Source organism: Cynoglossus semilaevis, chromosome 5 (genome assembly GCF_000523025.1).
Source record: "Cynoglossus semilaevis isolate Cse_v1.0 chromosome 5, Cse_v1.0, whole genome shotgun sequence".
NCBI classification, from domain to species: domain Eukaryota; kingdom Metazoa; phylum Chordata; class Actinopteri; order Pleuronectiformes; family Cynoglossidae; genus Cynoglossus; species Cynoglossus semilaevis.
In genome coordinates, this window is record NC_024311.1 from 8,347,442 (window position 1) to 8,372,912 (window position 25,471).

At 43.0% G+C, this 25,471-nt stretch overlaps 1 protein-coding gene across 9 annotated transcripts in view; it reads left to right on the forward strand.

Annotated features, from left to right (window-relative positions):
- arnt2 (aryl-hydrocarbon receptor nuclear translocator 2) overlaps positions 1-25,190 on the forward strand; it is a 44,101-nt gene extending 18,911 nt beyond the window's left edge. For 6 of the 9 annotated variants that reach the window (XM_008310285.3, XM_008310288.3, XM_008310286.3 and 3 more), the window contains 13 exons: positions 1,864-1,929; positions 2,402-2,487; positions 5,409-5,485; positions 7,571-7,705; positions 9,072-9,146; positions 11,389-11,540; positions 16,043-16,118; positions 16,358-16,490; positions 16,604-16,706; positions 17,061-17,199; positions 18,821-18,971; positions 21,710-21,857; positions 23,086-25,190. In XM_008310285.3, coding sequence (XP_008308507.1) covers positions 1,864-1,929; positions 2,402-2,487; positions 5,409-5,485; positions 7,571-7,705; positions 9,072-9,146; positions 11,389-11,540; positions 16,043-16,118; positions 16,358-16,490; positions 16,604-16,706; positions 17,061-17,199; positions 18,821-18,971; positions 21,710-21,857; positions 23,086-23,275 — 1,531 coding nt within the window. In that variant the 3' untranslated portion in view covers positions 23,276-25,190. Of the gene's footprint in view, positions 1-1,863; positions 1,930-2,401; positions 2,488-5,408; positions 5,486-7,570; positions 7,706-9,071; positions 9,147-11,388; positions 11,541-16,042; positions 16,119-16,357; positions 16,491-16,603; positions 16,707-17,060; positions 17,200-18,820; positions 18,972-21,709; positions 21,858-23,076 lie in introns of all 9 variants that reach the window. The other 3 variants (XM_008310287.3, XM_008310283.3, XM_008310292.3) reach the window with 2 other exon arrangements.
- The last annotated feature ends 281 nt before the right edge of the window (positions 25,191-25,471 follow it).

The window sequence follows — 25,471 nt, forward strand, 5'->3', positions numbered from 1 at the left end:
GGTGTTTCTGGAAAGAAATGTGACTTTTTTTCTATTGTGTTATTGGTATCAGAGCAGATCAATGGTGATGTGCAGTGTTTCTGGAAAGGGGTTCACAGACCATTTCAGTTGATGATGGGACTTTACAGAGTTCTGACAAAGAAAGCATCAGTGGATTTGGTCAGAATTTGTCTGGATCTCATTTTGTTTGAAAAATAAATTGTGATAAAATAAGTATTGTTAACAAAAAAATGTGTATATTATCGTGAGTTATGTCCCTATTAGAAAATACACTTGAACAATAAAACTATAAACAACAACAAACAGCCTTTTAATAACAATAAGCCTAATAAGAACTACATCAAACTTCAGACCAAAAAATGAACCAGAGAACGATCGTCTGTCGCTGCTATGCTAATGTCTGCTGTCTCTCATGTTTCCACCTGTTGTTCTACCTGCTCTGTCACACACTGAAGTCATTTCTGGTCTTCATAGAACGGCACTTTAAATAAAGATGAATCTGGTCGTTAGCATAATCAACAGCAATTTCCTCCTGATCTTTGCTCGTGTCGGTGCCAATCGGTGCCTAATCTTTGGGAGCTGCCTGACTTATTTTCTTTTTCTGGATCAGTCATAAAAGTCAAGAGTCGCACGAGAGCTGCGCTCCGGCTGTTGAAGAAGAATTTGTCAGAGTGGCGCGTTCTTCTGTCCTGTTGCTATTCCAGGCCCTGCGTAATTCGATCAACATGCAGCTGGGACGGACTCAGAGACCCGGCGAGCAGGGGTGAAACACGACCACTTCTGTGACACGTTCATAAACATTGTCTGAGTGGAACGCAGTGGGACCAGCGGGCTAACGTTTCGGGGAAGCCGTGATTAGATCCAGACCCACTTATGCAACGTTGAGCCACAGGGACGGCCTGGAAAACAAAAGACAAATACCTGTAGACTGTGTACTACTGACCTGGAGTGAACTACCCTCAGTCGGTTCAAGGTCCCGGTGGTAGTTATCACAGTGACAGTGTTACAGTAACAGTTTGAGGAGAGGAGTTAAAAAGGCAGTTTTATTGGAGATAAAGTTTTGAGTTAAAGTAAAGTTAAAATAAAGGTAAAATGAGTTGTTATTGCCCCACCAACTGGACAGAAATGGAACTTTTTATCAGTTCCTTTCACTGTATGTTAAATGTTTTTATAGAACATTTATATTTTAATTTATTTTGGCCTCATGTTTAACTAACTTCCCCATGGCATACATTTTTATAGTTTAGGTTTTCTTTAGGTTTTAGTTTAGGTTTTAGGTTACTTCAGTTTGGCTGAAGTAAAAGTTGTCATATTTCCTCCTTATTTTCACCTATAATCTGTTGTTCATATATATGATATAATGTTTATTAACTTCCTCTCTAGACTTTTACTGATCTTTGGTTTCTGATTATTCTGGTGACACCAAGCATTCTCTTCAACTAACCACTAACGACAAGGTTGTCGACTTTTGAAACCACTCAAGTAAATAAAAGCCTTTAGCTCACATGAAAAGCCTGGTTAGCTTAGCAGCCAAGGAGATGGATTGTCACATTAGGCTAACGAGACGTTGACAAGTTTTATTTTGTTCTGTTTTTAACTCTCTGTCTCTCCTCAGCATCTTGTGGTTCAGTGTCTCACTTGATCCATAGTGTAGCAGTTAGCGCACCTGCCTTTCAAGCAGAGAGTCCTGGGTTTGATTCCTAGAGGAGCCACGTACTTGAGGGCAGCTCCAGGGGGCAGCCTGTTGCAGCAGATCTGCTTATTATTGTTATTATAATCCTATCTCTGCTTAAATAAAGACAGTCAGAACCTTAATAATCTGCTCCTCATGTGCGTCATGTGTCGTGTGCTTCATGTCTGCAGATGCGGCAGTGCTCCTCTGGATCACATCTCCCTCAACCGTCTGTCCAACATGAGGAAGAGATACAGGTACTGCAGCTGTTTCTCCTGAAACCGTCAGCCTTCATAAACGAACACAGTATATTTGAGGTTTTTTCCCCTCCAGTTTATTCATCACATGCAGAGAAAAATGTTGTGTTGATCAGTGGTTCCCTTGTTGTCTTTTCTGTCTTCTGTTGACACCAACTGTGAATTCAGTTGAAAAACTGATTCATAAAGAAAACAGGAAGTGGAACTTTAACCAATTTGCCTTGTGTCCCAACGCTGTGATAGCGTTGTGCCCTCTGGGGTGCCCCACCTTTTACTTTGGGAACCATGTCATTAGGTTTACCATCAACGTTTTCCCCACAGTCTGTGTAAATAACTAATGTATTAGAGCAACACTGATCTGTGTTGCTGTGATGGCGTCCAAACCTTTTCATTATGACGTCATTATTATATCGTCTGTCTGCGTCAGCAGCCTGATGTGATGTGGTTCTGTGTGTCTGTGTCTGATGGACAGGAACGGACTTGGACCGTCCAAAGAAGGAGAAGCCCAGTACTCTGTGGTCCACTGCACCGGCTACATCAAAGCCTGGCCCCCCGCAGGTCGGTACACATCCTCTTCCTACTTTACCTAAACTTCACCTCCCAGCAGCAGCCTCCCTGCCCAGAATAAGTGTGGCCCGGTCTGACCTAACGCAGCAGTGGGCCCTGCACAGGCTCCAGACCAGGACCTGGAGTCAACTTCTGATCCACAACAGTTTGTGTGGTTTTGTGTCCCGCTGAGTGTGTGTTTGTGTCTTTGGAAGTGGTGGGAAAAATATGTGCACACTTCGCTCTTTTGTCATGGAGAGCAGCTGTGGTCAGCCAGAATCCACAGACCGGTCCAACACCAACAGTGGTCCATGTGTCATCGTGGTCTCACCTGCAACAACACGACACGTTCTGTAACCTGACATGACGATCAGACCTACATTTCTCACCTAATAAAATAAGCTGTGTTTGTTTTTGACTTCAGCAGTTGGAGGTCATGGGGGGGGGTCAACAGTTTGAGTATATTGAGTATATTTCATCTCACTGTTGGTTTGACTTTGACTCATTCCTTCCTGTTTTTGTTTTCTGAACACAAAGCCTCAGATGCCCTGGTAGGCTGCAGTACGCACACGCACACACACAAACACACAGTGCCGTGTTTATAGTCACGGGGATTGGAATGCAGCCCCAGGTTCAAACCAGGTGCGTACATTACTGTTTGTTGGTACAGAGCAGGACCCAGTGACACACAGCCAGATCTCCTCTTTGAGGTCATGTTGGAATAATGTTATTACACAACAAAACACACACTGATCTCACAAGTGTTTGGGAATTACTGACATGAGTATCACTTCCTGACACTAAAAATATTTTTGTGGAATATGAGAGATCAAAATCTGCTGATGGACGGGAAAAAAAGAAAAAGGCAGTCCACGACCACGTTGTCTTCCTCCGTGGTAAACGTGGATGATAAGACGAGGTGGCGTCGGCCCAAACCCATAACTTAAACTGTTGTTAAAGTGAAAAGTCTCACTCCGTCCAGTGGAGGCTCATCTTTTTCAGATGTGCAGCTCACTGCCACGGACGGCTGTGGAGGAATGTCTGCAAAATAAAATGTGTATTAACGCCATCAGAAGTGCAGCCAGTTGAATGTGCATGTGAATACATGTGATGTTTTTCCACCGTGGACTTTGGACGGCCTGTAAATGTTCTGAAGTCGTCCAGACGGTTGTCCAGGGGTTACTCAGGTCGTCGTCAGATTATTACAGACGAGGTCGTAGCACGGCGCAGCAGTCAGTCCCAGCTGAGATTCTGTGTGGGGCAGAGAACACACACGCAAGATTTTAGTATGATTTGTCAAAGGAATAAATCAGCTGTGAAACCAAAAGTAGCTAACATTAGCTCTGTTGTCGGTACCAGGTCTGTTGTAGCTAATATTAGCTATGGTGTCTGTAGCAGAACTGTTGTAGCTAATGTAAGCTGTGCTGTCTTTATGTGATAATTTGCGCTTCACAACGATCTTGTCCAGTTTTTTTTTATGATCAAGCCTAGCTGGTCGTCCATCATTGTTCACTTACATTTATTAGACACTCGAAGAATCAATGCGTCCTCTTCATCTTCTTTATGGATGGCAAACAAACCTTTGGTGCATTACTGACACCTACTGGGCTGCATGGTGTCCCAGCGTGTCAAAAGTTAGTGGACCGAGGAAGCAGCAATGGAAAAGAATCTTTACAAGTTTTTGTAGAACGGGGGACCAGACTTTTTGGATCCAGGGTAATATGACCTTGGACTTTGTTCTTTTTGACGAGCTGTAGCTTTTTCCCATCGTTCCATTCGCCTCTCAGATCTTCAGTTATTTGAAGCTGATGTTCACCATGTTCCTTTTACTAATTCAACACCTTCAGTGTGATCTTTCTCTGGTGAATATTATTCCACTACATTTGTCTTGCCGTAAAACCAATATCTAATGTTGTGTTGAAAAAACCAAGATAGATCCTGAAAAGAGGATTCGGGGGGATGCAGATTTGAAGTGGAAATATCACCTTGGTATGTACTGCACCTTAGGGGCATGTTGGACTTCAACTGAAATAATTAGCATATTTTAGAAGAGAAAAAAAATAGTGATTGGAGCCAAAATATCTTCTCTGCTCTGGCACAAAATTGAGCGTGAACTGCCAGAGTGAGGTTTTGGGTTTCAGGTCAGTGAGTCGTCGTGAATTCCAGTCTACACAACAAACGGTCATGTGACTCCGTGTCTCTGTAGTCACAAGTTCACCCTCCATGAGGGAGCAGTAGAGGTGCGTCAGAGGTCACCGAGCCTCCAACATGACTGTCAGGGTGATATAATGAATCAGCAGAACACCAAAGAGTCCGCTCCATGTCTGTGGTTTCTGGGGACAACGGCATCTTTCGTAGGAACATAAAGCAAATGTTGGGTGACTCCTTAAATGTTGTGGGTTTTTTTAGTTTTAGTTTTTTTTTTATCACAAAGATTAAATGCAGTCTTGCGTCACATAAAGTCTTCTCTGGCTCAGACAATCGGTTGCTGCCTCATCAAATGTCAACAACGTAGTCCATGCAACATAGCCTTGCGTGTCTTTCTCTGAAGTATTTCGTAATCTAAGTTCTAATGTAAAACCCCGTGTTTGGTTCTGGAATGCTAATCTTTTAGCCTCTTTCTGTGGAAAAGATAAAAATGGAGACATGGGGTGAGGGAGTGAAGCGTGTCTCATGTTCTGGTTAATGTTCCTGTGAAAACGCAGACTCAGTTGCTGATATCTCGTCCTGCTGCCGATGCTCGATGGTGAAAAGTTGTAAATCACTGGAGGGGAGCAGCAGCAGTGTCAGTTAGTAAATTACCTCTCACTGCTGAAAAATTCAAGCGGCAATTTGATAAATAAGTGTTTACGCTGTGGAAGGAACTGTGTCGACTACACCCACCACCACCACCACCACCTCACACCCTTTTCTCCCTCTTGTCATTTTCTCAGGAATGACCATACCTGAAGAAGACACCGAGGCCGGACAGACGGGAAAGTACTGCTTAGTTGCTATTGGACGACTCCAGGTATGTGTGTGTTTTAATACGTGCTTGTGTTCGTGACTACGGGATGTCGCTCAAAGTTAGGTTGAGAATTTGGGCTTTGGTATTGGATCGGATGCTTGATTTTTTTTACGATGTTCGATCTTGAAATTTTGACCAATAGTGGACCAATACCAATTGGATTGAGCCATCTCTAGTGAAAATTATACAAGTTCTACACCTACAGACCAAAACGTCTGTGGATGGAAACTGAAGTCCCCAGAGTTTTTCTAAAACTAGAACAGCAGCAGTTTTCTGCAGTCTTCTCCAAACTCTTTGTTTCAGATGCTCCGTGTCTCTGGAGCAGAGAGTGTTGTCGAGTCCCGGTTTCTGGAAGACGTACCAGCGTATAGCTCTATATTTGATTTTCACATCACAAACAAGAAACCTCCTCAGACTCCCAGCAGGTGGCAACTCTGTTGTCGCTGCATATTCCCCCGGCTTCACCTTTATGTTTACCCCAGGGGAAGGACAAGATTTGCAAATTTCCGAAATAGTCGTTGGAAGACAAAAATTTATCAGGTTAGGTCAAATTTGGACGACGCTGAGAAGCAGCTCTGTATTCTGTTGGGGGGGGGGGGGGCCGTAAGAACTTGGAAGTCTGTACAAAAAAGGAAAATCATACAGAGTCTGGGGAGGGTGGGCACAGGGAGGGGGTCCTTATCAAAATGCACAACATTCAGAGCTATATCCTGTCAATACAGAACGTCTACAGGAGGAGTTTTTTTTTTAAAGGAATACTACTAAATAAATAATATATATATACTATAAATATGTAAATAGAACCGATAGCAGCAGCAGAGAATGATGGGAAGTTATGTGGTCCTCATTACCAGTGGACTCCAAACATTAATGGCACAGATTGTGTCTGTTTCAGATCAAAACATACATGAACCTGTGAGTGTTGTTGTTGTTCATGTCCTTTTGTGTTTTTCCTTTGAAAATGCAGATGTGTTTTAAGTACATGTAGTTCCAGTAACTGCCTGAAGTAAAAGAGAGTTATATGTGTGAAGTGGGTCAGGGTCTTTGAAGAAGCTTCATCGCCCCCATCTCTCACTCGACCCTTGTTTTAGGTGTTAACACCTCCTGTCTGTCTGTCAGTTTGGACCCTGTTGACAGTCAGTGACAACGTGTGGCTCCTCTGACCTTAGATTTTAAAGGTCACACGTGATGGTGGCTGTGTCACAGTGGGGTCTGAACAACACTGTAAATCTATATATTTACAGTGTGACCACAGTAGGAATATATAAACTTATTAAAATACAAACATATTTGATGGGTGTAAAAAAAAAGTATTCATAATTTCCTCCTAAAGCTGAACTGAAACTACCAATCGTAACAGAAACGTTAAGGAACAAAATTTCCATGAAAAAAAAAAAATTCCAGAACGAAACAGAACTTGTTGGTCTTTTTGGTATTTTCCTCTGCGCTGGACAATGGTGTCCATTTCCTATTAATGGTTTATAAGCAGGCATGACCAAAGGGTTGAGTTTGACCTCAAAGGTCATTTACTAATGACACCATTATTTTTGTACATAATCTGACCTTTTTTAAAGCAGTTTTTTCTTCTGCCTAAGTTTACAGTTTGTAAGTATAAACACATCAGTCTCTCTCTCTCTCTCTCTCTCTCTCTCTCTCTCTCTCTCTCTCTGATTAAGTCTGTCTCTGCTGCTCATTTGTGTCTGTGAAATCACTGGGTTATTTGTCCTTTCAGTGCAGCGTCTCTGTTCTTATCTGCTGTGTTTTATGTTTCTTGTGTTAAAACCTAAGAGAGTAATAGAAAAAAGCAGAGGAAAATCCCTTGTTTGTGCTTTTATTTTGGGCCAGTAAGGCTGACTCTGATCCTGGTTCTGATTTGTGTGCACAAAATTCACTGTTATTGGAAAAAGTCTTAATGAATACACGGTGAAGAAGAAACTTCACATCCCTCCATGGTCGGGCTCCAGAACACGTAAATTAATTGTTAATGGAATATAAACCCAGAAGAGTTCAGAGCTAATGTGGTGAAGGTCACTGATTGCCCCCCCCACATCTTTACCTGAATGTCCCATTTTCTACACGTCGTCACAGGTGACCAGCTCTCCCGTGTCCATGGACATGAACGGCCTGTCGGTGCCCACAGAGTTCCTGTCACGTCACAATTCTGACGGCGTCATCACCTTCGTTGATCCACGCTGTATCAGCGTCATTGGTTATCAGCCTCAGGTAAGCAGAGAGGACTGAAGACACACAAGAAGAACAGACAGAATCAGCCGTGTTTTCATCTTTTACTGAGAGTTAATGCAAAAAACATTGATTTGTTCTTCGTCCTGTTAACATTCACAGCACGCTGCCTGAATCTTTCTTCAGCTTTTCACTCCAGCTATAGTCATCAGGCTCATATATATACATATATCTATATATATATATATATATATATATAGATATAGATATATGTATATATATATATGTGTGTGTGTACATATATATGACATATATATGTACATATATATGACATATATATGTATATGAGCCGATATTGTCCAAACCCCTAATTTCTGATTCTGCTATCAACGGATACCGATATATACAGCACATTTGGCGAAACCCAGCCATTGTGTTTTCAGGTTTTCATTATTGGAGGGAAGTACAAATGTCTGAGCGGAGCCTGTTTAAAATGGTACGGATGTTTTTTCCCTCCACTCCTCAATTAATTCTGCTATCAACGGATACCGATATATGCAGCACATTCTCAACAGGAAATGGACCTAAAATCTCTGATTGAACTCTAAAGGAATCGGTCTTAACAGATCATTTTTAGACGGTGCCTGAACTCTACTTGTTTACTTCCCACAGATCATATTTTTGTTTTTCTGCTGTGCAAACATTTATCTTACTTTTCAAATTAAACGTCTGGCTTTTCATCTACTGTCTCACTTACATCATATCATCGGCAGTTTGTGTTCACCTTTAAAGGAAGGCTCTGCACTCAACACTTAATCACTTTCCCCCGCTAACTCGCATTTAATAGCTTGATGAATGATTCATGTGGAGTCGGAGCTCAGTGTTTCGGGGTGAATTTATCACACGGTGACACCGAGACCTAATGCCTATAAAACACGGCCGCTTTATCTGTCAGCACCGATGGGCTCTTCCTGTCTCTGTGATGCTGGCTGCTCTCAGAGCCCAAGTCAACAGAGGCTTCGTGTTCCATGTTAACGTTCACTGCAAAGTCAAACCAGGGCAGTAAGTGTCCTGCAGGGGCAGTGTTCTGGTTTAAACTCCACCATCTGTGTCTGTTTGTGCTGTTTGTCAGAGTTATTCTAAAGTTTTGAGTTTTTTCATAAACATATTGTCAGTAAACAGTTTTCCAGCACACGTCCATTAAACACCAGCCTGGAGCAGAGAAACAAATTGTTGTGTTTTTGTTCCACGTTGATGATCCCATTACTTCACTAATATTCTTCTTTCTTTCCATAATTATAAAAACTGTTTGGTTCTATTTCTACCTTCTGATTATCTTTTTCAAAATGTTGTAAATTCTTTTTTTATTTTCTCAATCCTTAACCATGACTGTCTTCCAAACTTTCAGGACCTTCTAGGAAAGGACATTCTGGAATTCTGTCATCCCGAGGACCAAAGTCACCTGAGGGAAAGTTTCCAGCAGGTACAGTACCGCTCATTAATGATCGATGGTCCGTCATAATGATGAGTCATCAACCTGTATTAGTGATTGTTACCGTGGTGCGTTTGGGTGCCGACAGTGTCTGTGCTTTAACTGACAGTCACTTAAAAACATTAGCAGCCAAAGCACTGTGTACACAGTAATAAAAATAAAAACAAAATCATCATTATTGAATTATCCAATTTCACTTAATTGGTTTGAATTATTAATTTACTGCTAATTTATCTGTTGTTGCTCAGTGTGACAGTGACAGGCCAAAAATGAAGTACTATATGTAGGACAAAAAACCACGTTCATGTAAATATAAATATATTTTTATATTTTATATATATAATATTATATATATGTACTTATCCAATATATTTTTACAATACATTTATTGTGTAGATAAATAAGATGTCAGTTGTAGTTTTATTGCTATTGCATAGCGCTATTAACATTTCCTTAGTGTTTAGGTTTATAGCGTACATAGGTAAATATATGTACATATATACAACATATATTGGCATATATATTTATATGTAAATATATGCAAATATATATATACACAATATTTGTAGTAGTAGTGTGTGTATATATATATATATGTATATAAATATTTGTGTTTCTAGGCCTCGGTCCCATTTCCCATTTACATCAATGAACTTCCTCACTTCGTCTCCTCTGCTCCTAATCATATTTTTTTTCTAAATGCATGACGTGTTTTCTGGTGTAAATGGTTATGTTTCCAGGACAGCCGTCCACACTGTGATGTCTGTCTCTCTGTGTTCCGTTTCCGTCTAACTCACTCTTTTTACGGCGTTTCTTACTGTAAATCGACCACAGAACTATAGGATTCTTGCGGTCATGTGACCAAAGGAACATGTGGGACCCGTTAATGAAGCCATTCCTGACACAGATATAGGCCATAAGATGAGAGAGGGTGAATGGGGGAGACATTAGGGTCTGGTTAAAGGGACCAGTGCAGTTGCTTTTAGGATCCGGGTAATTACTTTTTTAATGGCGGATCTATTTATCGAGCTCATTCTTTGTGGTTATCTGGTTTATTTGATCCGATCCTGCTGTGTTTTTTACAGCTTCTCTGTTGTTTATCACAAAGACGCCAGTATCTGCCCCGCCTGCCTCTGCAGAGCAGCATCTTTTCCCACAGTGCTGTTTCCCTGAGTGTCATTTTCCCCCTTGTTTTCTCTGACGTTCTGTGTCCTGAGTGGAACCGAGCGCCGTCAGCAGATTACAGGCTTCTCAGAAGACAGTTTGTATGAGTTTATGTTGGACATGTAAAAAAAAAAAACATGAACACAGTCAGGTGGTGGAAGTGTTCCCACTGTTGTTGGCATTTTCAGATCTCTCTCTGTTTGTCTCTCTTCCTCCCCCTGTCTGCCTCCCTGTCTTTTCCTTTTATATCTCCCTCGTCTTTGTCTCTTTTTTTATTTCTATATGCCTGTCCTCATCTTCATGTCTCTTTATGTGCCCTCCTTTCCTCCCCTCTGTATTCTATCTATCCTATAATAGACCAACAACAACATCAACAAACAGTAAATGTTCACTGTAACAAGTTCTTTTAATATTAGCTCTATAAATCTGTGGCTCTTGTTGCAGCGCTGCAGTCTCACTGTCCATGCTGCTGGTGGAGCCACAGAGGCATCGCACCACACTTAGCAGAATGCTAACTGTGTTTTTGTTTCAAGGCCAATCTCCTCATGATCATCCTTTTAGAACAGATCCTGCTCCCCGACCCACCTTGTTCCCAGGCCAGACTAGTTTTACATAATAATCCTGTCAGAAGGATCTGAGTCTGTCCTGAAGTCTCCTCTCAGTGATGAGTGCTCAAAGACTTAAAGCAGGCAGGGATCTGGGCTTTAAACCCAAATCACCTCAGCTGGCTGCTCTGAAGGCAGAGGTTCTTCTCCAAGTTCCCTCTGGATGTTTGAGCTCGGCGCCTTATCTCCACAGCTGAACTCAGATGTGAGAGCAGGAAACTTATTTCAGATTCCTCGAACTTCATTCTGTTAGTTAATATGCACGGTTCGTGACCGTGGGCGTTGAAAGGGTTTGGTTGACGGTTGATAACGACAGGCAGGAGTGAGAGTTACCGTGAATCAGCTGAAGAGGTTTGAGGAGTGCAGTGAGCTGAGGTCACGTGGCCTCACGTGTCTTTGCTTCTCTTTCAACAAAGGAACAAAGGATGAGAGTTTTTTTTTTCTGGTGTCACCTTCACCTGCAGGTTGTGAAGTTGAAGGGACAGGTTCTGTCTGTGATGTACCGTTTCCGGATGAAGAACAGGGAATGGATGCTGATCCGAACCAGCAGCTTCACCTTCCAGAACCCGTACTCCGACGAGATCGAGTACATCATCTGCACCAACACCAACGTCAAGTAGGTTCCCTCACAGAGTGAAAAGTTCATCGCTGATTTTTCTGACTTCTGAGGTCAAACATATGTTTAAACCACCTTTTTTTTTATCCCACTGCTCAACTGTTTCCATGGTGACATGGTGCTGCCCTGAGGTGTGGGTGGAGCATGTGTTGCTAATTAGCATTTAAAAGTAATGACACAGAACATGGCTGATGAACAGGTGGTTTATGTTTTGACCAAAACATGTTTATAACGTTTTATTTTACAGGAGTTGAACCATATTCATTATTAATATTATAATTATTGATTTTATAAAGTAGCCATACATGTTCCCATTAAGCAGAGCAACTTTTAACATTGAACTGACGACATTAACAGAATGATCAGATGAACAGTACAATTATTCAGTGCAGAAAAATGTATGTTTCCACTTCACTGTGTTCTGGTTCCACCCCATGTTTTCTGTTCTCTGTGTGGAGACCCTGCTGCTTCATGAGCAGAGGCAGGAATGATACTGCTGCTCTACAGAACCCTAGAGGACAAAAAAAAACCCAGTACCTCTGCATTCAGGCAGCAGAGGTAGTACTCTGTTACTGCAGTGAGGATGCTGAGTCACTTGTCACGAGTGTTAGAGCAATTACCTGAAGGACCTTTGAGTCTGATTGACCTGCATTCAAGCCTGTAGTTTAAAAACCTCCAAACAAACCCAGAGTGATGACGCCCCCCACCCCCCACCCCACCCTCCTCCAACCCCGATCAACCACAGACCTCAGAGGCAGAGTGTTCTGGGGCTGTGGTTTGCTTCAATCTTGTTCTCTATTGTTTAAAATGCCAAAGCCCTTAATGTTAATGTAGCAGAGTATTTGTGTGGTTAATACTCATCTCAGTTTATACTCAGGGGTCGGCTCGTACAAATAAAGGACGGAATTCCTTTATTTGATTTTAAATATCATCCATAAAATGTCAGCAACTAATTCCATCAGACTGAAGTCATCGGACCACAAGGTAGAAACGATGTCATTACCTTTATTTGACACTAGGGGTTTGTGTGAAGCTGAAGGAATCATCTGTCCATTAACTGTCAGTAGAACTAGGCTGAGGAGACCAGACTCAGTACAGTAGCCTCCGGATACAGAGCGTTTAAACCACCTGTGTCAAACTCGAGGCCTGGGGGCCATATGTGGCCCACCAACTTATTTTCTATGGCCCGCATAGATTTTTTTTGTTTCTTTAAATACACTGAAATGAACTATATTTCTGAACCAAATCTGCTTCTAAACTGAGCCACTGAATAAGTTCTGGTCCCTCTAGTACACATGCCAGGCCTGTTTGTGGCGCTGTATACAACCATGCTCTAACACACTAACAGCAGAAAGAATTTGAACCGGAAGTTTAACATACGTACCACACCAAATAGGTGTGGTACGAAGCCATACTCCACCAACAGGTGAAGGAGCATGGCTTCCGGCGTTGTTATTGTGTGGCGTTGAGCAGGGTTAGCGGTGTAATGGTGACAGAGAGGCGGGGTTGACTGTATCGTCTCACTCTGCTCCGTTCACACAGAGTTGTCAAACCTCTCCACTCTGGGACTCATATACGGTGGTAGACGCTGTTCTCTGCCCCGACACTTCGTCTATGTCTAAACACAAGGTCAAATTGGTGCTACAGTTCAAGGAGCCGTATCGACACTATGGAAACAGGGCCTGTTTGTGGCTGAAATGGGACCCTGTCGTCCCCTGACAAGAGTTAGTTGTTCTAAGACCAGGTTCTATCTGTGTTGTTATCTGGTTTGACCTGGTTTACAAAACACACTCTGTTCTGGTTCATCTGAGAAATCATCACCTTCACAGAGTCAAAACAACACGACTGGTTTATCACTGACTGATTTATGAGTTCATCAACAGAGCTGTTTCCACAGCCTATAATTTCAACCTTTTTTATTTAACTGGAAAAGAATGGGTTTATTTTCCTTCCATCCTCCACTGGTATGAAGGATTTATATTACACTTGCCCCGGGCAAAGCTTTTTTTCAATTAACAACTCAATAGTTCAGAAAATTATCTTGGAAACAGAGACGTTTCGCATTGACGTGAATGAAGCTCCAACGTAGTCATTGAACCCGTGCCGCCTCCTCGCATTCTCTGGCTGCGTCGGTGTTTGATCACTTCACGTGGATTCTTTAAAGAAACAGATTGAGAACAGTGAAGAGGGATCGCCTGAGTCTTTTATGGCGCTGCGGTCTGTGAATGAAATACGACACCACTTGATTTGCCGTATGTACTTTGGCATTGACAGCGTGACAGAAGAGTCTCGCTGCAGATGAAGCAGGTACATGATGCCTTCAGGAGACGGTGAGAGGCTCAGTGAAGGGGTAAAAGTAAAGACCTTCAGCAAAGACAGAGTACTAACTGATAAGAATTTGTCCTGTCAGCCTGTCGTTACCTGTCAGCGTAAAAAATGTTTTGCCTGCCGGATTACGTGCGAGCTCCAGGAGAAAAGGAAAAGGAAAAAGAGGAGACTGAGAAGTGTCCTAGGGGAAGGTGTTACAGTGTGAATTTACCAGTTCATATTCAGCTCTACATCAATATCACTTATGGAGTCAGTTCCTTATCAAATTAATTTTTTTGATCAATTTGATTCTTTATCGATTCTCATTGGATTAGGAAAAAATATATTAATGGCTGTTGTTGCATTTTTGTTAACAGTTACTTGTTATCGTTTAAATTTTAGAATGTATTTTAATTAATTTTTAATGACATTTTTGATGAAAATTAAACAGCAAATAAAAACGAACGATGCCCTTGCAAAATAAAAGAATTTATTTTATTTTTTATTTTTTTCCCCAAAGGTGTTTGAGAGAAACCTGCAGCTAACTCTTAGCCAGGCAGACTTTTCCTTGTTTTTTTGATGAAGTTTAGTTGGACGATTTAGTACAGTATAGTTTAAGCAGTCTGACACATAGATGGCGCTAAAATTAACCGATTAAAAGGACATAACCTGGATGACTTTCACATTACCCAGGATATTTAGGACAGAAAAGAATGCTGCGTGGTCACCTCTGCTCTGAGCGTCAGCAGTAACATTGATGGGCTCATATGTGAGTATCAATGTGAGTTCTCCAAACCTACTAGAACAGAGTTATAACCTGCAGACTGTAGACCCCACAGACCCTGAACAATGGAGGCAACAACCTCTGAGCCTCACAGGTGCCCCGGGCCTGTCATCGTGTTGAGCCACTCATGTCTTGTCATTCCTGCGTGTGCTCTGCGCTGACAGCGTCACTTAAGAACTGCCGTGAGCTCAGCCAATTACCAGAGTAAACATACAGCTAATAGCTCTCAGTCACGTGTGCATGTGATATCGCTGCCATGAATCTCTGCCAACAGTTCCCCGAGGCTGCGGTGGCACCGTACATGTGGTGGATTTATGATGTTGTAGTAAAAAAAAAAAAATCTCATTCATCAGAAAAACAACATAGTTTAAGAGCAGATGGTTTTTCTACATGTCCAGGCAGCATCATTAATACCTGAATGTGTGTGTGTGCGTGTGCACAGTTTGTGGTGTGTTTTTAGTCCTAGCACGAAAGTTTTTTTTTTTTTTACTGCAGCATCAGCACAAGCTGAATATCAATATGGTTCACACACAGTGAGAACACCTGCGTGTGTGTGTGTGTTCAGGTTCTGTGTGTTTGAACAGCCTCCATGTCCACAGTGATGGTGTCCTCCGGTTATATTCAGTGCATTTGACAGAGTGAGACGGGATTGAGACAGAGTCACCACTCTCTCTTCACCACATTTACGGCTCCTATGACAAATCCAGCCTGTTTCGTAAATCAGCAGCTTTGATGCAGGTGATTCTCTGTGAACCAGACTCTGTCAAACATAACAAATCAAATCAAAATTGAGCAAAACACATGAATACCAATCTGTGGTGTCCAGCAGCTGAAGGAGACGAAGAAGAATGACCTTTATTTTATCCTAGTTTCCTGTTGGCGTCGCATCTGAACATCGTTTTAATATGGACCCGGTCTTGACTTTGAGCTTCTTCTTGTCACATATCGTCTGTCTGGGATGTTGTGAGAGCCGTCAATCAAAGCCTTCTGTGGCGGAATAAATGAACGGATCTGATGGATGAGAGTCTGCCGAGGGACGTGTTTGTACTGAGCAACCAGCATGAACATCAACATAATTCTCACATTAAGTCAAAACACACAGTTTAGAAAATGACCGTCTTTGAATTCCACCGACGAGACATCTTCCGACATATTAATTATATTACGGTATATTATACAGGTGAAGCCACGAGGTCTGATTTAGCTGGAGTGAAGGGTATGACAACAAACAACTGTTTTTTTTTTCCAGAAAGCTGATTTTAATTAAATGATCAAAAAACCCGGTGTCACTGTACTGGTGTCTTGTCGTGGCTGTGACTAAATTTACAAGAAAAGCAACAGTGTGTGTCGCTTCTCGCTTCATGCATTGAGAGGTGCTGACAGTGTGTGTGTGGTTTGTCGTGTTCTGCAGGCAGTTGCAGCAGCAGCAGCAGGCAGAGCTGGAGGTTCACCAGAGAGATGGACTGACGGCCTACGATCTGTCCCAGGTAATGGACTTACTCCTAAAGGTTGTTTTTCCATGTTGTTTATTATGTTTAAAGATCAATAAAACTATTACTAGATGTTACGATGATGATGAGTGTAAATGGAGTAGGGTTAGGACTTTAAGACGCTCTTGGCTTGGTCCTGCTTCACGTGGCTCACGTCTTTGTTTTTAGAGCTCTCAAATGGCAAAAATAAAAAGGTTATGGATTGACCTAACGACCTTCTGGTTCCTTTCCCTCAGGTCCCTGTGTCCAATGTTAGCAGCGGCGTACACGAGGCGGGGAAGAACATTGACAAGACAGAAGCCCTGTTCTCTCAGGAGAGAGACCCACGCTTCGCTGAGATGTACACCGGCATCTCCGGCTGTACGAGCGGCAAGAACACACATACATCAACAATCACCTCAGACTCATGACCTGGTAGTTGCAGTACTAAAACTGGGCCCTGATGGCTGCGTGTGTGTGTGTGTGTGTGTGTGTATTTACAGCTGGAGATAAGAAGATGATGGTTCCCTCCTCCACTGCTGGTGGACAGCAGCTCTACTCCCAAACTTCCCCTTTCCAGCAGGGACACTCTGGCAAAAGCTTCAGGTATGTGCTGGTGATGTGTGAGAACAATGTGTCTCTCTTCCAAGAAGAAACGTCTGCGGAATGTCTTCAGGACAAAATAAGTATTCCAAAAAAACCGGCTGAGCTGAGGATCGGGTCCAGACCTAAAATATTTACGATTAACCGTCTCTTGGTTAAAGAGCATAAAAATAAATAGCTAACTAATAAATAATGGGATAAAACCAGGTTTGGTCTGTTATTGAATTCATCCAGAGCTGATTTTAATTTATTTTTTTATTTAGTTTAATACCAGCGGTGTTATCTGTCACGCACACGTCTATTGCGCCTGTGTGTGTGTGTGTGTGTGTGCTTACTGCTACATTTCTGTGCTCACAGTTCGTCCGTCATCCACGTGCCTGGTGTTAACGACATCCAGCCGTCGGGTTCGTCCAATCAAAATCTGGCTCAGATTTCCAGGCAGCTCAATGCGGGTCAAGTGGCATGGTCAGGCAACCGCCCCCCCTTCTCTGGACAGGTAACACAACAACACACACACACACATACACAAATGTAAATGCTGTTTCCTGTTGATAAGATTCTTACATCAGTCACACAGTCCTGGTTCTCCACGGGTCCAAACTCATCTTCTCTGCTCCTCCTGTTTCCATCTCCACTCTCTGCTGACCGTGGACAGATGCCACGCTTGGTGTGTGTGTGTGAGCACACATGCCTGCATATGTCAGTGTGTGTGTTTTTATCCTGGTACAGCTATACTTAATACAGCTGTAATTTTTCTTTGTCTCAGTAAATATATCTGTACATTGACATATTCACAGCCTGGTCTTTAAACTGCCCTGAACAGAAACCTGCTGTTGTCGTTAAACAAAGAATATAACATTTCAAATGACTGCACGCTTTTTTATCGACTTCAAAATATTGAAATTGAAATGAATATGCCCTGCTGCGTGGCCCCCACATTAGTTTTTTTCCCCCAATGTGGGCCTGCTCCCAACTTTAGGATGATACTAAGGGGCCAGGGAAGGCATTGTGTGACAGAGACGGGGGGGAGGAGGGCAGGGGGGGTTGAGTGTAGGCGGTGCTGGCCAGAGAGGATGAGACCAGATTGAGGACATAATTGACGCCCATCCATCTGTCTGCTCCACACACAGACTGCAGTAACATCTGTAAATGTGAAAGCATCTCCTAAATGTTCCTGTGGTTCTGGTCCCTGAAGTCAGATTCTGGTCTTTTCTAACAGAACCTCATTTAAACCCATCACCAACTGAGACTCTCGGATCACTTTACGACGTGGAAACTTATTTATGGGCCAGGCCCAGTTTATATTGGTCACTTGAGCCACTTTATTTGAACCCACGTTCAGTTATGACACGGGGTTGGTGATACTTGTGTCGACCAGGCCTGTGAGCTCCATCTGGGCCACAGCTTCAGCCACAGTGGCCTGAAAATCTGAGCCAATTCCAACACTGTGGAACTGCCGTCAGTCAACGTTGACTGTTTGTCCACTGAACAGTCAACGTTCTGATTTTTCTGATTCTGCTTTGTACAAATATCACCAAGCTAACAGTCGACCACAGATGTCACTCACTAACAGAAATAAAAACAAAAAGGTTGTACTTTTAAAACAACTCTTGAGTTGAGCTGAGCTTCAACAGTGTTTAATACATTTCAATGAAGAACTCTTAGCTTACTTTAATTTAATGAAATGAAAAGTAAAACGGTTGACAGTTTGTTTCGTCCCCAATCGTTTGGTCCAGTTACGTGCAGCATCTTCTCTTTAATATTTGTCTATATTAAAGTTTTTAATTGGTCAGCAGAGTAAGATTAGGATTATTAGTGGCTGATGTAAAAAGTCATACTTGAAAACTGCCTGCTTGTAGTAGAACCAGAACCAAAGAAAAACAATCCAGGTCCATTATTACACTGTGGCAGAACCAATCAGACGACGGCTCCACAGCCTGGATAGTTAAACCCAGAATGGCATTAATCTTAGAAGTCATTTTTTATTGTCCTTGTCCTGTTTCGTACACTTCGAGACACTAAAGAATTGACATGAACTGTTGTCACATCAAAGGTCTGGTTCAAAGAGCTCCTTTGTTCACTGTGTATTTACTCTGCCTTTACATGACGACCTCCAGTCCAGCAAAGCCCAGTCCAGTCCTTTTGGAATCGGTTCCGGACACAGCTATCAGACGGACCCGGCCTCCTACAGTCCCCTGTCATCGCCGGCCACTTCCTCTCCGAGCGGCAACGCGTACTCAGGACTGACGAACCGCAGCACAACATTTGGTGAGCGCCTGTGGCCGTCGTCGTCATCATCATGAGTGATGTGGTGTACGGTGGCACTTCATTATCATTAAGGTTTGATTTATCTGAGCACTGAGTACTGTTTGAATACAAAAGCACATCAGTGTGTCATGGAAGAAGACGAAACAGTGTCCACTTTACTGTCCAACAGAGACACCAAACGCTAGTGTTCCTGTTTTTATTCCCATAAATTCATCTATTGATTCTTGTTGTGTAATAATTGGTGAATGACCCGTTAACCCAAAGAGTAAAACATGTGAAATTATATATTTTAATTTGCATTAAGTCGCACCTGAGTACAAGTCACAAACTCAGCCAAAGGATGAAATAAAAAGTGCGGCGTTTGGAAAATACGGTACTCTCAGCCAAAGGATGAAATAAAAAGTGCGACTTTGCGTTTGGAAAATACGGTACTTGTCATTATGACTCAGGACACAACCAAATGTGATCTGTGCTTTTAACTCAGCAGGGGGCAGCTTAGGCTTTGGTCTCCATCCTTTGTATGCAAAGCTGCAGAACTTTTCTCTTTCTCTCTCTATTTGTTTTTTCCATCAAATGAGTTGATTTTCTTCACGGTCGTTAAGGTTGAAGTGAAACTCCTGCAGTGGCTTTATAGTCTAAAATTATTGGCCAGAAACTCTGATCAGATTTCCATTCCTCGCACCAGTGAGTGTTGGACAGTGGAGGAATAACAGTTTTTTTTTTTTTTCCGGTTCCGTCAGTGATGGCTCATTAGCCACCTGCTCTGGACTTTTACTGTTCGTCGTTCACTTAACTTTAAGAACAAAGCATGTCCACTTAGCAGCTAGTTGATGGCCTTTTAATGGAAACACTCATTAGCCAAATGGATTACCTTTCTTTTCTCTCCTCCGCCTCTTTTATTCGTCCTGTGTTTCCTCGTTTTTACTTCTGGGTTGAGTTGTTTATGCATCAAACAGTTCTGAAGCTTGAAGTCAAATAAAGCTGGTACTGTTCACTCACTCCGCCGTTGTTGATGTTCTCGTCGTTGTTGTGTTTTCTCTCTCACGATAAGCTGTTGTTCTCCCTTATCTCCTTTCCCTTCCACTCCATGTAAACACGGCCGTCCCTCTCTCTCTGTTTGGTTAATTGCCTTTTCATCTGCGTCTCCTCGCTCCAAAATTCTCCTCTTGTCTTTGGAGATGGAGTTGGAGATGTGTTTTTGTTTATTACTGTGTGCCAGTGGGAGGGTTCATCTGAGAAGACGGACCGGGAATCAATCTGCTCTCCTTTAATGGACTTTGAAGACAGCCAACGTATGTGTGTTGGTGGAACGTTCTCCAGAGAAACGGATCAAAAGAACCGCAATTAAATACAAATGCCGTCGAAGACAACATGATTAGCGTCCTACGAACGTGTATTTTGTTAAAGAAAAGTGTTCAGTTCTGTGTAAACAAAGCTACATTTTGTGTATCACAGCTCCACGAGAAAAAGAAAACGATTTAGGGCGGTTTCTGATGGATTTAGGAAATGTTGGTGGTAGCCATTAGCATACCTGACTAGGAAACAGAGAGCGGGAAGTCCTGGGTTTGAGGAACCACAGATGTTACAGGCCTCGTTGGCGGAGTATGCAGCGCGTCAGTCTCATACTCTGAAGGTCAAGAGGTCGAGAGTTCGAGCCTCACACAGGTATTTTAATTGGTTCTATAGTGTAGCGGTTAGCACGTCTACCTCTGAAGTAGAGACTTTCATCTTCTGTCTATGGAATATTGAGTGGTTTGTTTTTTATCAGCACTAGAGGCAAAAGTACATGTTCACTACTTCAGTTTTTCATATCTTCTTTAGCACGTGTCCTACCCGAGTCCGCTCCAACTGCCGGGTCACTCCTCCAACCCCCGAGTGGTACCGATGCTTGTGCTGAGTAATGTTGTTCTGCTGCAGCAGCTGGGGCTCTGGCACAGTTCCAGTCACTGGTCCTCCATCTCCTGGATCAGTGTGACGTTGTGAAACGGTGTATCTGCTTCCACACTCGTACTCGGCCGCTCTGACTCTTGGCCCACACCGACGTGGGCTGCTCTGTGTTGAAAGGGGAGTTTGTCATACCAGGATGTCAGGATGATGATAACTGGCCTGTCAGTCCGACCATGTGATCGCCTCCCACCCGTACGACCGCGTGATAAACGTTAGCTAACAGATGAGGCTCGACTCCCTCGCGGTAATCTGTTTATCTCTCAGGACCTGATGGGTGACGACCAGGTTAATGTGTTTGGTGATAGAAGAGTGAAAGGAACCCTCCGGGCTGACGGCACGTGGAAGGAACTGTTTGACTTCCAGACATCGGTACCTCTGCCAACACGTGGACGTTTTATCTGTCGTTTTCTTGGCACTTTGTCAGAAGTCGTGTCTAATGTGTAAAATCATCACTTTAATAGTTTTAAAAGCAATCCAGGTGCTGGGACGCTCGGGATTTTAACTCTCTACAACAACATGTCAGTCAACAGTGTAGTACTGTGATGGGTGAACAGTGGTACCGCACACCTCAGGGTAAGATCAGGAAGCTGTGGTTGCAAATTAAAGATAGATAGATAGAACTTTATTAATCCATCGACAGTTCTCTTTGGGTAATCAATTAGGATTATTCCTGATTAATCCACAGTCATCTCGTGATGACTCAGACTGAAACTGGTTTTCCTGTAACTCAGGTGAGAGCGTTGTGTAGACAGCGTCTCTCTGACCGTTCACGTGTGTGCTGCTGTTTCCAGATGTGTCAGGAGAGGGCAGTCAGAGTGGAGCCCAGTTCCAGGGTCGTCCCAGCGAGGTGTGGTCCCAGTGGCAGAACCAACATCACTCCCAGCAGCCCGGGGAACAGCACTCACACACCAACCCCAGCCAGACACAGAGGTCTTCCAGGTAAAACACACATACATACCTGTATACGCTGTAGCTGTGGTCAAGCTAGTACTTCCTTCACCCAGATACCATGTGACCAAACAGGTAGAACCGGCACACCTGTGTCAACAGTTCCTCTCTGCAGTTGTTGGCTTGAGCGTCACACAGTACCAGGAACTAAGACTAAATGGTTCTTGTCCTCCATGAACCTGAATGATTAAGGGTTCTGAAAAATGTGTTTTTCTGAAAGTTTCTTAACAGAGGAGTGTTTTGTTTTTGTTGAACGGGGAGTGTGTGGAGGCCTTTTATTGACTTTTGTTCTGAAGGAGTGGAGCTGACGCTAAAAAACATTCTCCGTCTTTACACTCACTCAGTGAGAGAAAACTACAGTACATGAAGTATTGTCTCTGTACGTCAGGATGTTTTTGTGTGTGAATTTGAAACAGTGGTGAATTATCTCAGTCTAACAGGAGGCTGATCAGTCCTAGAGATACTGTAGATAGAACTGTATTAATCCCTCGGAGTCGCCTTCAGGAAATTAAATTAGAGTGATTAGAGTGCCGTCATTTTCTTAGATCAGAACTGAACATGCAGTATTTTCTCATCAGGGGGTGTAAGAAATTATCCTTACACTGAAATATTGCAATAATTCATTTCATAATAACGTACCAAATATTCTACATCACTGTATAAATGTTTTATTACCAATTCCCAGTTCAATATTCCTGGTGTTGGTTCATTTCCTTTTTTGTCCAAATGTAGATCCCTCTGTTCCAGTGTTAGTAACCTGATGTTCAGATGGAACAGAGTTCAGTCTTTACTATGAACTACAATCATTGTTGAAAAAAAAAAACTTCACATATCGTCGTGCCTGTGGTATCACAGATTCTCGCCAGTACACAGACACATCTGAAAGTACTTGACCTTGTTTTAGGGAAGAGTCAGATTAAGATTAGGATTAGGATTAAGAATGACTCACTCTGCCTGTCACAGCAGCAGAGAGAGTGTGAGCAGAAGAAATAAATATTCAACACTAGAACAAATACCACTTCAGTATCTGCAGTACTCATTATGAATACTGCGATCACTCAGACTCAGACTCTGCTGCTCTTGGCTGCCTCTGGTGTTCACTCTCAGCGTGTGCCCCTGCTGGCTGCTGACCAGTGTGCACAGACATGTGATACATCTGAGTAGACTTTGTCCTGAGTGCAGCCCTGACCTCTGACCTCTCCCCTGTGTTGTTCTACAGGACATGTTACCCATGGCTGGAGATCCTACCCAGGGAGCAGCCAACTACAACATCGAGGACTTTGCTGACCTTGGCATGTTCCCGCCCTTCTCTGAGTAACCTGCCCCCCTCCTCCCCTGTCCTCACACCATCATCCTCTATTCCTCCCCGGTTTCTCTTTCTTTCACTGCTCTTCTCAGAACTGGCCTAATGTTTGTAGTCATCTCTCATCTTGTCATAGATTTTTTTTTTTTACACTGGGTCAGAAGTTTCAAAATGATTTTTTCACGGAGGTTAAAGACGATCAGCTGCAGTGAAAAATGCTGAATTGTTCAAAAGGAAATGAGAAAACTTCCATCGAATTATCAAAAAAGAAAAAGAAGAAGAAAATGCTGAAGTCAGCAGAACTGAAAACACAGACAAACGGTTAACGTGGAACCTCCGAGAACACACAGGACTGAGGAAACTGTGGCTGTGTGAGGTATTAACACAGGTATTAAATGTGTAACTACGCCAACCTCTGGTACTGCTGCGAGAACACAGATGTTCCCTGGAACTGACAGCACGGCCACCCGCAGGAACACGAGTGCAGACAGATTTTTAGCCCCTGGAACTGTTTTATCCCTTCACCAAAGTGGATACTGATGAAGCTGCCGGTTCGATGCCGGCACAGACTGATGGACAGAACAAGAGCAGTTCTCGTGTTTTTGTAACACTAATGTTCTTGAAGGGACTAACGCAACTAAAGGACGTTAACAGGGAAATGTTCTGGTTCTGTTGTTTCAACGATGGTTCTCAGACCAGGCTAGGACTAAGGTACAGTTTGCATGAACCACATGTGGTTCCAAATTTCTTTCTGCTGCGGCCCCCTTTTGTAGATAGAACTGTTGTGGAGTCCTACAGAACCCATGTCGACACATCTGCAGGTATTGGCCCAAAGCTCCCCGGAACTGTTTTTCTGAAACAGTAACTCTTCATCAAACAAAGAAAAATCAGATCTGTGGCTCAAAGTCAAATTCATTCGCCCTCTTCCCAAATAGCCCCACGTCCTCATGAGGGGGGTGCCCCCTATTTTTAGAACCAGTGGTTTAAAGTAAGTCCTGTGCACTTCACCTTTGTTGTGTGAAGTTCGACGGTGAGTAAAAATCAAAGACGACGTCTTTAAAACTGAAGCCACAGAACGACGACCCTTTGATCTGCAGAATTGTCGGTTGAAGTCTGTGACTCGTCCTCCAGTGTCCACCACAGACACAGTCAACAGACTGACTGTATCTATGACCTCACACTCGGACACACATGGATTATTAATTTAGAGGTGTTTTTTTTATCCCCACAGGAAGTTATTGACCTGAGACAAGGGCACGGAGGGTCGTCTCTGTGACGATCGGCTCTGAGGATTTATATCTGTTCTTTACTTTTACTTTCCTGATCTTTGTGGCCTGTAAATATCAGTGTATATGTCAGTATTGTCCTAAAGCCTTTGACCTCTGGGTCACGTGGGTGAATCACCAACGCTCTCTCAATCACACAGCGCAAAACAGCTCTCTCTATATGTTCTCACACAACAGCGTCATGGGTGAAGGGGGCGCTGCAGCGACCGGGTGGTGGAAATGTCATCGAAGCATCAGCATGCACTCCCCTGCACTCAGCAGCAGCAGCATTAGCATTAGCATTAGCAACATCAGAGCTGTTGGTCTAACAGGTTGATGACACATTGTTTCAAACGTCAGTCTGTCAGAGGGAGGTGGAGGTCAGGTGGTTCATAAGTACTTTAACTGAGCCGCTGCTCCACTTAACGAAGTATATGTCAGTATTATAATGTACTTTGTCATTATATGGTACTGACATACAGAACACAACCAGAAGGACTACTTTTGATGGGAAACACACAAAAAAAAACACACTATCGTCTGCAAAGAGTGTTCAGTTTAGTTTTGTTGCTGCTCGCCTCCACCACCCGCTGACCTCGCCCCCCACACCTGAACCTCCATCGACCGTACGACGTTATCTTTGTGTAGTGACGTCCACAGCTGCACTGGTGAAAGTACAGAGTGATCCTGTGTTTATGTGAAAACTACATCCTTAAAAAAAAAAAAAGCAACAGCTTGAAGTGCACTTGATGAAGCTAACTGCTAATCTCACCAGCCTACTGTTGAAAAGGGAGAGAAAAAAACAAACAAAACAAACTGCCTTCCGTCAGAGCCAAGTGCAGTATTTACTACTAGTGTTATTACGCCGTGTTCTTCTGCTCTTTCCTACTTGACTTCATGAATCTCTTTGTCTCTTAAGAGACCCTGATACTTTCTAGCCAGGCAGGTTTTACACCACAGAGTGTACAATGACTGACGGACAGATGGAGAACCGTGAGTTCCACAGGATCTCCAACCAACGTTCCTCCTTCTTTTGA